The sequence below is a fragment of the Pygocentrus nattereri genome, chromosome 8, assembly GCF_015220715.1.
Source record: "Pygocentrus nattereri isolate fPygNat1 chromosome 8, fPygNat1.pri, whole genome shotgun sequence".
Lineage (NCBI taxonomy): Eukaryota > Metazoa > Chordata > Actinopteri > Characiformes > Serrasalmidae > Pygocentrus > Pygocentrus nattereri.
Window position 1 is genome coordinate 45,663,422 of NC_051218.1, and position 13,688 is coordinate 45,677,109.

General features: G+C 43.3%; 1 protein-coding gene across 1 annotated transcript in view; it reads right to left on the bottom strand.

Moving 5' to 3' along the window:
• Positions 1-419: 419 nt before the first annotated feature.
• Positions 420-13,688, bottom strand: part of LOC108440089 (uracil phosphoribosyltransferase homolog) — a 37,393-nt gene continuing 24,124 nt past the window's right edge. Inside the window, exon 7 of the mRNA XM_017718810.2 lies at positions 420-481. Coding sequence (XP_017574299.1) covers positions 459-481 — 23 coding nt within the window. The 3' untranslated portion in view covers positions 420-458. The remainder of the gene's footprint in view (positions 482-13,688) is intronic.

Consider the following 13,688-nt stretch of genomic DNA (forward strand, 5'->3'; position numbering starts at 1 on the left):
TTGTTGAAGACACACTCCACCCATGGAGCAGATTTATTTTCACACATGCTGGATGAGGTGTCTGTAATTTCTCCCCGCCCTGTCGTTGTTTATTCTGCTGTTAAGTGTGAATGTGAGCAGAGACAGGGTGCAAAAAAACAGATCCCTATTTTTTTTTTCTAAGCACCCCCCCCTCCCCTCCCCCTTCCCACCCTGCACACCCCTCACCCTTTACCCCCACTTCTGTTTAGATGTGTCATGAAAGCAGCAGCTTTCCAGAAGGACAGTGATGGGACTGTTCCGTTTGAGATTGCGAAGTGCAAAATATTTCCACAAAAACGTGATTTATTCACACATGTGCCTGTTTCCAGTTACGTTGGCTGAAGGTCGTTACTGTAAAATCTAACAACACATGGAGAACAGAAGATTCCCAATGACAGAAGTTTGCTTTGTCTCAGTTCTGCAGCTCCTTACATGGATCATTCTGCCAAATTGTCTCCGACTGCAGACAGAAAAAAAATTATATATATATATATATATACACAAAAACAAGTATTCAGATCTTTCATATTTACAAGGTTCATCCTACAGTCTATTTAAATCCAAGGCATTATAGACAGCAATAAACTAAGTAGATCGCTGTTGTGGGAAGAAAACCTCGTATCTCCAAAATGGTAGCTTTACAGGAAAAGGAAAAACATCATTTACTTTTAATGTAAATGTAATAATGGAAATCAAAGTCAATGGAACCAGAATTTTTTCCAAGTAATTTTGAGCCGTTTCTTTTGGTCCACAAAATTCACACACAATGTAAAGAACAACAGGTTTCTTCAAATTATGCCAGAAACTGAAAAATGACCAAAAATGGAGATACGAGGTTTTGTTCTGATAACAGGGATGCACAAAATGATCATTATAGGGAGGTGGCTGTCCCAAACTCTAACCTCTAAATTTCATCTTGAGAAAATAATAGTTGCCTTTTTTTAAAAGATCTTTTTAACTGAAAAGAAAGGTAGAAAAGAAAGCGGAGAGATTTCTGTCCATTCGTCCAGAAGAGCATTTGTGAGGTCAGACACTGATGTTGGACGAGACGGTCTGGCTCACAGTCTCCACTCTAATTCATCCCAAAGGTGTTGATGGGATTGAGGTCAGGACTCTGTGAGGGTCAGAGGTTCTTCCACACCAAAATCACCCAGTCATGACTTTATGAAGCTGCTTTGTGCACTGGGGCTCAGTCATGCTGGAACAGGAAAGGTTCTTCCCCAACCTGTTCCACAAAGATAGAAGCGTACGGTTATCCAGAATGTCTTGGTGCTGAAACGTTAATATTACCTTCACTGGAACTAAGGGTTCTAGACCAACCCCTGAAGAACGGCCCCATATCATAATCCCTCCTCCACCAAACTTTACAGTAGACACAGTGCAGTCAGGCAGGTAATGTTCTCCTGGCATTCACCAAACCCCAGCTCGTCCATCAGACTGACCGATACAGAAGCTGATTCCACAGAATGCGGCGGTTCCACTGCTCCAGAGTGCAGTGGATTTGTGCCTATGACAGTGCCATGTTTAAAGTTCTCAGTATGACCCATTCTACTGCCAGTGCTTAATTTTATCCATCTGTTAGTAATGGGTGTGGCTGAAACACCTGAACTCAGTAATTAGGAGGGGTGTTCTGAATACTTTATACGTCCATAAAGTGTGTATGTAATTATCTAAAAAGCTCCTCATGATGATGCAGGATTGTTGTGACAATAGTCAGTAGTGCTTCTTACATTTTACCCTACAGTCTATACATTTTATTGTACTCTGGGAGTGGGAATAGTCATCAATGCATGTCTTGTGTTAGCCACTCTTCATGTGTGAGAGCAAGGTTCAAGCTGCCCTGCTGTTTTTCTTACTATGTCTTTAAGACAGCTATATGTAAATGAGCTCTGTTCTGATTGGCTGCTCTGAGACTAGGCTGAAACACTCCTCATATCCTCCATAGGTGGATATATGTAAATGTGTTGCTTTTTATTACTTGACAAAAATAATACTGCTAAAAACAGTTTCCACATACAGCCTGTCTGCTGTGATGCTTTACCAGTTTTTACATACTACTTTTTTGGTTCTCCTGATGTGGGCCCCTTCAAGTCAAGTCAAGAGGCTTTTACTGTCATTCCCTCTGTACATTTACAGACATTAGAAAATACAGACATTAGACCCAGTAAACAGACAGGACAGTGCAGCACCGACACAGCGCTCACTCTGGACATGAGGTAGTGAGAATACACCCTTCACAAATAATATCACTTTTCACTTCATCCACCACCCACCACCTCATCAACTGTAGAGTGAAAACACTCAGCTCATATCTCACCTGTAGACCCTTCGTGGTATAGATGCTGTGGACTAAAAATGTGTTATGATTTCTGATTCGTGTAACTTTTGTGTCCCTGCGACCATTTTTATGTGGATTTTGATGTGTGTTTGGGGTCATTATCTTGCTGAAAGGTCCACCCTGCTGCATGCCGGTCGGGGCAGACAGCATTTGGACTAAAATCTCCTGGTACTGAGTGGAATTCATTATGATTTTCATCAAAGCCCCTGGACCACTAACAACCTCAAAGCACTAATGATCTTCCACTGTCGCACGCAGTCCCTTTTTTTGCCAAATGCAATGATGTGCATGACCTAAAACATTTCATGTAACATTTAATTACACGTTTCTCATCTGACCATATCACACAATTCCATTTGTAGTTCTAGTGACAAAGTTCAGGTGTTGTATTTTGTCACTTGCTCTTTTTTGTGGAAAGTTTCTGGTCATTTAGTCGACACCTGACAGTAGCCATATTTACATGCTGCCTAATAATCCATTAATAATCCGACTAATAGCTCAATCAAAATAGAATACGTCCATGTAAACACCTCAATCAGAACAGTCTAGTCTGATTGAGGCCTTTTGGAATACAGTTTCTATCCATCTGTCCAACAGGTGGCTAATCCTGTAAATAATCTGTTAAATAGATGAATAATATCCATGTAAACGCCTGTATCCGATTACATTCCCTATCGGAAAGTTTCAGTCCGTTCTGCATGAGCGTCGCGTCATATCGAGAGTTTATACCGTTCAACACGGCGGAGCAGAAACTGGTCTGCAGAGGAGACGAAGTTCATGCTCTGATCTTTAAAAGACGGCGGCGGGACGGACGTCCAGCTTATGCGTCTCAGAGCACGACGTCTTCCTCTCGGCCTTCTTTAATAAGGACATGTGAAGGACGTTTTCCTGAGTCTGACGTCATTTTAAAGCAGTTAAAAACACAATCACTGCTCACTGCTGCTCATCTCACTCTGACTGGACTCACCTGATGTTCGCTGTCATGGTAACGTCTACTCTAAGCGCTGCTCCACGCATGTGCATCATTTTGTGCTTGTAGTGAGCACGTAAACAAAGATTTTCTGTAACTGTAATCTTTGGATTCACCTTTGCCTCTCTTACCACCCTCCGCACTAGATTTTCATGCTTCCCAAACTTCTTTTATCATCACCCTTATTGTGCTTAACGGTCATTTCTTTTTTTTGTACTCCACAACTTTCTGTCTCATTTGAGCCGACAGCTCTTATTGATGGATTGTGAAGCGATTTATTTGTGTGTAACCTCATATTTATACCCCAGGGAAACAGGACAAATGTAATAGACAACAATGGAGTTCCTGGAGACTAGGAGGTATAAAAAGAGAGATTTCTTTTCCCCCAAAGATGCAAATTTGTTTGATTTTATGTAAAATATCCTTTTGGGGTGCCAATAATTTTTCCCCATAAGTTTTTGAAAGAATACACTAACAGCACACCCATAGGAATGAGCTCTATTAGATGCAATGGTTATTCTTTTTCTAATCATTATTTCTTCAAATATTTTGAGGAATATTTGAACCATTATATGTATTGTTTATTTTATGTGACTATGTTGTTTAGCTTCTTGAAGGGTGCTGGTAATTCTGGAAGTGAAATGTTGATGGATTTGTACGTTGCTGAGTCCATGGACGAACCCATCTCCAGTACGAGGGCTGAAAAGGTTTATGTATCATTGCTAAAATCACTATATTTAGCACATAGCACTGACGCCAGCTATCCAGTAAAACTGCATAGCATAGCTTTATGGTGATAATCTAAGGCTGACTTTACACTTTAAAACTTTCTAGAACTAGTTGCATCTTATAATGCAATGATTTTCATCATTAGGATCCCAAAGGACTCTGAGCTTTGATTAAAATTAGGGGTGCCAGGAAAGGAGAAAATGAACAAATACATAGGCCTGTTAACAACAGGCAGACAAAGAACAATAAACAGTGGTACAACTTAAACTCCTATTACCATTAGTGGCTATTTAACCAGCTGGTTACAGAAATGCTAGCTTAAAAAAACTCATTTGTTTGCCATCATAACTTGATGTTCATCATAACAAAGTTGATCAGGTGCATCCATAGCATCTCCTGTTTTGTCTGCTTGTCCATTAATCTGGTGAATTCAGTCGTTTAAAGTGATGTGAAATGATCACGTGACACACAAACAGCATTTCGCTTGGCTGCTTTATAAGCTTGTACAAAGTTGAGACACTTGCACTAGTTATGACTGAGCTTCAAGTGAGTTGCAGGGCAGTTTGCATTATGAAACTCAGCCAGTCTAAGGAGTTTTTGGCCGATACTGTTGGCGATATTAAAACATCAGCTGCTTTTCTGAGGGAGCTTCTTGTCTTTTTTGACAAAAAAAATATTCCCCTGATACGTTTAATCTGCAATGAGAAACTGTTTAAACAATAAAAAGTCATGAAGCTTTAGATTTTTGTGGAATGGTTTCCTGCTGGAGATGTGAGAAAAGCAGCTATAGCTGAGCTGAATTCTGCGTTTTCCTTTAAATGATATTTTTAGCCTTTAGTAGTATATCAGCACGTACTGAGACACATTTACAGCCAGGATAGTGAAATGGACATAAAATCTTGCGGCTCTCAAGGTGGTTAGATTTTTGTTGGAAGCACAAAATGAGTCTTCTTAACATTTGGGCTGCGACTCCTGGTGTAGACAGTATAAAATGTAGTGTGGTATGTAAATGACGGTGTGGATACAGTAAATGTGCAGTAAAGTGTAGATTTGTACCTTTCTATGCAGTTTGAAGTAGTAATGTTGAGGCCAAATTCTCAGTCTGAGAATAGAAAATGTTTATGCAAAACTATGCAGCTTATTTTTCTGGCAGTTCTAGATTATCACGAATGACGTCTACACTGCACTGGCTAAGCCGATCTCTTTGATTCATGAACAAGTACTTATGATAATTGTCATTTGTGTTGCAGATCATTTTACATCATGTCTACAGTGAATGACCTCAGAATGTTTCCACTGTTGTTCTCCTCAGATCCGTGGGCTTTTTTTACGCAGCCGTGAAGTCATGCGTTTGTTTTTAATGCATCGGCCTATTTTCTAATTAGCGTATTCATGCAGGAGTCCCTCTTTTGCGAACTTTAGACTTCATGGACTTCAGAGGCTGAAACTGTAAGGCAAATAGACAAGAAATTCTTTGATCACCTGCTCAGAGCAGTGGCCGAGGGCCTTGATGAATACAAAGTTTCCAATATTTATTCCATCTTGACTTCAAAAACTAGCGCAGATGATGAATTCTCTGTCCAGACACTTAAGCATGCAGGGAATGAAATGGGAATGCTATCAAACTCTATTCTCCGTTTAAGGGTGATTCAAAAAACACCAGTCATAGAGCTGAACAGCTGCCAAGGCACCAAGACGAGAGTCGTTCGAGCAGACGGCAGAGAAAAGTCTGGGAATGTAATTAAAACTAGACGCGCACACACTCGCCGGCCTGGTTATTCCCACTCATGCGCTCACACACTCACTGCTTCATTCATGTGCAGGCGCACTAATTCATACACTCACACGGCACGAAAGGCAGGGAAATTTCTCTATTATTAAATTCTCTGTCTATCTGTATCTCTGTGTCTCTCTCTGTATCTCTCAGTCTCTGTGTATCTCTCTCTCTCTCTCTCTGTATCTCTCACTCTCTGTGTATCTCTCTCTCTCTCTCTCTCTGTATCTCTCACTCTCTGTGTATCTCTCTCTCTCGCTCAGTCTCTCTGTGTATCTCTCAGTCTCTCTCTGTATCTCTCAGTCTCTGTGTATCTCTCTCTCTCTCTCTCTCTCTCTCTGTATCTCTCACTCTCTGTGTATCTCTCTCTCTCTCTCTCTCTCTCTCTCTGTATCTCTCACTCTCTCGCTCAGTCTCTCTGTGTATCTCTCAGTCTCTCTGTGTATCTCTCAGTCTCTGTGTATCTCTCTCTCTCTCTCTCTCTCTCTCTGTATCTCTCACTCTCTCGCTCAGTCTCTCTGTGTATCTCTCAGTCTCTGTGTATCTCTCAGTCTCTCTCTCTGTATCACTCAGTCTCTCTCTCTCTGTATCTCAGTCTCTCTCTCTCTGTATCTCTCAGTCTCTGTGTATCTCTCTATCTCTTGCTCAGTCTCTCTCTCTCACTCAGTCTCTCTGTGTATCTCAGTCTCTCTCTCTCTGTATCTCAGTCTCTCTCTCTGTATCACTCAGTCTCTCTCTCTCTGTATCTCAGTCTCTCTCTCTCTGTATCTCTCAGTCTCTGTGTATCTCTCTATCTCTTGCTCAGTCTCTCTCTCTCACTCAGTCTCTCTGTGTATCTCAGTCTCTCTCTCTCTGTATCTCAGTCTCTCTCTCTGTATCACTCAGTCTCTCTCTCTCTGTATCGCTCAGTCTCTCTCTCTGTATCGCTCAGTCTCTCAGTCTGTATCTTGGTCTCTCTCTCAGTCTCTCTTTCTATCTCTGTCAGTCTCTCTGTCTTTCTCTCTGTCAGTCTCTCTGTCTCTCTCTGTATCTCTGTCAGCCTCTCTAAGTTTCTCTCTGTCAGTCTCTCAGTCTCTGTCTCTTTATCAGTCTCTCTGAGTCTCTGTCTGTTTCTCTCTTTCAGTCTTTCTCAGTCTGTCTCTCTCTGTCTCTTTCTCTCTCTCTTTCAGTCTCTGTCAGTCTCTTTGTCTCACTCTCTGTCAGTCTCTCTCAGTCTTTGTTTCTTTCTGTCAGTCAATTCCATTCAATAAGCTTTATTGGCATGACAGTTACAGTATTGCCAAAACATCATGAAAATGGAACAAGAAGAATTAACAGTCTCACTCTGTCAGTCTCTCTCAGCCTTTCTGTCAATCTCTGTCTTTCTTTGTCTCTCTCTCTCTCAGTCTCTCTGTCTCCTTATCTCATTCTGTCAGTATCTCTCTTTATCTCTCTTTATCAGTCTCTGTCTCTCTTGCTCGTTCGCTCTCTCTCTCTTTATCTCTCTTTATCAGTCTCTCTCTCTCTCTCTCTCTCGCTCTCTCAGTCTCTGCCTCTTTATCAGTCTCTCTTGGCCTTTCTGTCAGTCTCTCTGTCTCCTTATCTCATTCTGTCAGTCTCTCTCTTTATCTCTTTATCAGTCTCTGTCTCTCTTGCTCGTTCGCTCTCTCTCTCTTTATCTCTCTTTATCAGTCTCTCTCTCTCTCTCTCTCGCTCTCTCAGTCTCTGCCTCTTTATCAGTCTCTCTTGGCCTTTCTGTCAGTCTCTCTGTCTCCTTATCTCATTCTGTCAGTCTCTCTCTTTATCTCTCTTTATCAGTCTCTGTCTCTGTCTCTCTCGCTCGTTCGCTCTCTCTCTCTCTCTCTCTCTCTCTTTATCTCTCTTTATCAGTCTCTCTCTCTCTCTCTCACTCTCTCAGTCTCTGCCTCTTTATCAGTCTCTCTTGGCCTTTCTGTCAGTCTCTCTGTCTCCTTATCTCATTCTGTCAGTCTCTCTCTTTATCTCTCTTTATCAGTCTCTGTCTCTCTTGCTCGTTCGCTCTCTCTCTCTCTCTTTATCTCTCTTTATCAGTCTCTCTCTCTCTCTCTCTCTCTCGCTCTCTCAGTCTCTGCCTCTTTATCAGTCTCTCTTGGCCTTTCTGTCAGTCTCTCTGTCTCCTTATCTCATTCTGTCAGTCTCTCTCTTTATCTCTCTTTATCAGTCTCTGTCTCTGTCTCTCTCGCTCGTTCGCTCTCTCTCTCTCTCTCTCTCTCTCTCTCTCTCTCTCTCTCTCTCTCTCTCTCTCTCTCTCTCTCTCTCTTTATCTCTCTTTATCAGTCTCTCTCTCTCTCTTGCTCTCAGTCTCTGCCTCTTTATCAGTCTCTCTTGGCCTTTCTGTCAGTCTCTCTGTCTCCTTGTCTCACTCCAAGTTTCTCTCTTTATCAGTCTCTCTCAGTCCCTCTCTCAGTCTGTCTCTGTCTCTTTATCAGTTTCTCTCAGTCTCTATCTCACTTTTTCTGTCAGTCTTTCTCAGTCTCTCTGTCTTACTCTCTCCATTAGTCTCTTTCTCTCTTTATTGGTTTTGTCTCTCCGTCTCTTTATGTCTCACAGTGTCTATCTCTCTTACTTTCACACACACACACACACACACACACACACACACACACACACACACACACACACACACACACACACACAGTATGATCTAATAATGCAGCACTCCTCCACTCAAAATTAGAACTGACGGAAATGAATGTCGTCTATATTCTCTTTATGTTCTACTGAAGTGCTCCATAAGAGGTGCATTAGCAGCAGAACACTGACAACAGCACCCGTGAAAGGAAACTAACAGCTAGGCTGAAATGTCTGTGTCTCTACTGCACTTTTCACCAGGTAACACGCTCTTCTCCAAGGTGCTCCGTCAACCCTCTCACCCTTTCTCCACCCAAACACATGACTTCTCCTCAAGGGTCCCCCGCTCTCTCTCTCTCTCTCTCTCTCCCCCTCCCTCCCTCCCCCCTCACCCCCCCTCTCTCTCACCACCTCTCCCTCTCTCTCTCTCTCTCCCCCTCTCTCACTCTCTCTCTCTCTCTCACCATCTCTCCCCCCCTCTCTCCCCCCTCTTCCCCCCATCTCTCACCCCCTCTCCCTCTTGCTCTGTCTCTCTCTCTCTCTTTCTCTCTCTCTCTCTCTCTCTCTCTCTCTCCCCCTCTCTCACTCTCTCTCTCTCTCTCTCACCATCTCCCTCCCCCTCTCTCCCCCCTCTTCCCCCATCTCTCACCCCCTCTCCCTCTTGCTCTGTCTCTCTCTCTCTCTCTTTCTCTCTCTCTCTCCCTCTCTCTCCCCCCTCACCATCTCTCCCCCCTCTCTCACCACCTCTCCCTCTCTCCCCCCCTCTCTCTCCCCCCCTCTCTCTCCCCCTCTTTGTCTCCCTCTCTCTCTCTCTCTCTCTCCCCCTCTTTGTCTCCCTCTCTCTCTCTCTCTCCCTCCCCCCTCACCATCTCTCCCCCTCTCTCTCCCCCCTCTTCCCCCCTCTCTCACCACCTCTCCCTCTTGCTCTGTCTCTCTCTCTCTCTCTTTCTCTCTCTCTCTCCCTCTCTCTCCCCCCTCACCATCTCTCCCCCCTCTCTCACCACCTCTCCCTCTCTCCCCCCCTCTCTCTCCCCCTCTTTGTCTCCCTCTCTCTCTCTCTCCCTCCCCCCTCACCATCTCTCCCCCTCTCTCTCCCCCCTCTTCCCCCCTCTCTCACCACCTCTCCCTCTCCCTCTCTGTCTCCCTCTCTCTATCTCCCCCTCTCTCTATCCCCCCCCCCCTCTCTCTCCCCCCTCCTCCCTCCTCTTCTGTCTGTGTGATCTGCCTGGGCCTGTCTTCTCGAGCTGTTTGTGTTACGCTTTCCTGGGTAAATGTTTTGATTAAGGCCCGGTTACTATTATGATAGTAGCAAGCACTTTGTAGTAGCGGTGCGGCAGCTGATGCGCTGATGGACGACCCCTCCTTCCTCCACTGTGCTGCAGGATGCTGTCCCTCCCCCGGCGCCATGGGGAACCAGCGGGATAACGTGCGGTCCTTTACCATCAGGCGTTTGAAATAATCAAAATCAAATCAAAAGTTTAGAATCACAGTGTTTATTATTTATTATTATCAAACCAGCATTGCTGCAGAAATGATCCTAATATGGAGCTGCTACTCTACAACTTCATGAGTTTCAGATCATTTTCTGTGTAGGGAAGTTTCACATGTGTCCACAAAGAAGAAGAGAGCTGCACATTCAACAATAACATCATAATTCAATATGTGATAATAGTAGAATTAATCTAGACCACTTCATATGGTTGCCAGGTCTTAATAGTTTATAATAAAATTGAGTCTAAAAACTTAGGGTTCATATGTAAGCTATGTAAGCCCACAATGCCTTGCACACTTGCACATAAGTTTTGTTGTAGTTACTGAATAGTTTATAGTAGATACTGCATAATTCATAGTAGCTACAATAATTAAAGAATAATTGACCCTCACAGAGCAGGTACTATTAGAGTGGTGGATCATTCTCAGCACTGCAGTAACACTGACGTGGTGGTGGTGTGTTAGTGTGTGTTGTGCTGGTCTGAGTGGATCAGACACAGCAGTGCTGCTGGAGTTTTTAAACACCTCAGTGTCACTGCTGGACTGAGAATCGTCCACCAACCAAAAATATCCAGCCAGCAGCGTCCTGTGACCACTGATGAAGGACTAGAGGATGACCAACACAAACAGCAATAGTAATGTGGAGGTCCATGGGGGTCCTGACCACTGAAGAACAGGCTAGCAAAGTATCAGAGAAACAGATGGACTACAGTCTGTAACAGTGCATTTAAATGGTAATGGGACCTGATATAATGGACATGGCCCTCCTGTAACATGACATCTCAGAAAATGTTTATTGTTCTGCTTATTTTCCACCTTTTTACTCTTATTTTGTTCCTTTTTTAGTAATCCAAGATAATAAGGAGTAGGCCACTCTGTTATTCTATGACAAAAAGTAACTCAATAGTGTTAAGTAGATTTGCAAAATAACAATAGTATAAAAAACTGGTATAACGGTGTGTTAACAGTTTTATACAGTTGGACTATTTTTAATTAACTATTAATTAACTTTCAATGAACTGTCACCTCGCAGCAACAAGGGCCTGGGTTCGATTCCCCGGCCGGGCGACCAGAGTCCCTTCTGTGTGGAGTTTGCATGTTCTCCATGTGTCTGCGTGGGTTCCCTCCAGGTTCTCCGGTTTCCTCCCACAGTCCAAAGACATGCAGTCAGGCCAACTGGACATGGTAAATTGCCCCTCGGTGTAAATGTGTATGTCTGTCTGTCTGCCCTATGATGGATTGGCGACCTGTCCAGGGTGTATCCTGCCTCCTACCCGATGGCAGCTGGGATTGGCTCTGGCTCCCCCCGCGACCCAGAAGGAGAAGCGGCTTAGAAGATCGGGATCGAGCAAAAATGTGGAGCGTCTGGTGGCCCAGTTATAAACAGTTTAATAACAGTTTTTCTGAAAATAACTAAAAATACAAATAAACACACACACACACACACACACACACACACACACACACACACACACACACACATATATTATCTAAGCCGCTTATCCTCCTGGGTCAAGGGGGGAGCTGGAGCCTATCCCAGTGGTCATTGGGCGGAAGGCAGGATGTATACAAACAGTGTTCCTGCGAAAGCTATTGAATAAAAATAACTATATACACTCATGTAGTTTATTAATACTTATACGGTTTATAAACAGCATCCTGGAAAACCTTATAGGACGCCCTTTGTACACAGTGGCTTTGTTTATTATAAAATAACAGCGTCATACGGTTTACTTTGTAAGAATGAGTGTAAACAATGTGCGGCTCACTGTTAGCTTAAAGGGGAAGTCCACCAATTTTTCAAACTTTTGGCATAATTCTGTCGCGATGTAAACAAAGTCATTCAGACTTTGATATGAAATGGTCCATTTTATAGTTACAGACTCATAGTGGTGGTGATAGGAACCAGGGGTCGTCATGCCTAGAATATAAATATAGCCATTAACCGCTGCATAAATATAGTAATGATGACGATGATGGTAAAAAACTGGAAAATCTGACAAAACCTGTTTTCTTTGGGGTCTATTTTGCCTTTTAACTCCCTGCATGGATGGATTGGATGAAATGGATTAAAATTAATGGTCTAACAAGACATTTTTAGGCCAAACCTTTTTCACAATGCTGTCGTAAACAGAGTCTCAGGCATCAGGCAGCATAATCATAGCTATTTAGTGTAATAGCTTCTTTGTGGGGGAGCTTTTAGAGGTGGACGTTTGGTTCTTATCACCACTTATCACACGATTGTGACTTTGTTTACATTTTATCCATTTAATTATGAGGAACTTTCGACTGTTGAAGTTCCCCTTTAACTTGACCAGTCCAAAATGTCAAAGATAAAATATAAAATATATAAAATAAATCTAAAGATAGAATGACTGACTGATTTGATCCCGAAGGAAAGTTAGCAGCGAAGTATCAGTCACACAACACAGGACAGTAATAATAATAAGGATGATACAATATAAAATAAAAAGAAAATATACAAAAAAAATCTACTGGCATTTATACGACTACAAATATACAGAGATATGCAATAACATCAATCTTGAGATAAAAAGGCAGTGCAGTAATGACTGTACAAGGAGGTGCAGGTGAAATTTCCTCACTACTAAATATTCCACAGTCCACTGTCAGTGGGATTATAACAAAGTGGAAGCGATTGGGAACGACAGCAGCTCAGCCACGAAGTGGTCGGCCACGTAAAAAGACAGAGCGGTCAGCGGATGCTGAGGGGCATAGTGCGCAGAGGTCACCGACTTTCTGCAGAGTCCATCACTACAGACCTCCAAACTTCATGTGGCCTTCAGATCAGCTCAAGAACAGCGTAGAGAGCTTCATGGAATGGGTTTCCATGGCCGAGCAGCTGCATCCAAGCCTTACATCACCAAGCGCAATGCAAAGCGTGGAATGCATTGGAGTAAAGCGCCGCCACTGGACTCTAGAGCAGTGGAGACGAGTTCTCTGGAGTGACCAATCACGCTTCTCCATCTGGGAATCCAATGGATGAGTCTGGGTTTGGCGGTTGCCAGGAGACGGTACTTGTCTGCCTGCATTGTGCTGAGTGTAAAGTTTGGTGGAGGGGGGATCATAGTGTGGGGTTGTTTTTCAGGAGTTGGGCTCGGCCCCTTAGTTCCAGTGAAAGTAACTCTTAAAGCTTCAGCACCAAGAGGTTTTGGACAATTTCATGCTCCCAACTTTGTGGGAACAGTTTGGGGACGGCCCCTTCCTGTTCCAACAAGACTGCCCACCAGTGCACAAAGCAGGTCCATAAAGACGTGGATGAGCCAGTTTGTTGTGGAAGAACTTGACTGGCCTGCACAGAGTCCTGACCTCAACCCCATAGAACCCCTTTGGGATGAATTAGAGCGGAGACTGTGAGCCAGGCCTTCTCGCCCAACATCAGTGTCTGACCTCACAAATGCGCTTCTGGAAGAACGGTCAAAAATTCCCATAAACACTCCTAACCCTTGTGGAAAGCCTTCCCAGAAGACCTGAAGCTGTTCTAGCTGCAGAGGGTGGTATCTATCTATCTTTAACTCGACCAGTCCAAAATGTCAACTCACTGGAAAATAAATAAAACTCTATTAAAAAAGGAGACAAAACAAAGTTTAAACGTTTAAAAGGGCAGAAATGAATAAAAACTGTTGTCAAAGGTATTTACATATATGGTAATGAGGCTGAGGACGGTGCCTAATTGCAGTAACAGTAATTTTCAATCACGAATCTGAATGGCTTCAGATTAGCAGTAGTGTTGTAGTGACACCTACTGGTTAAAC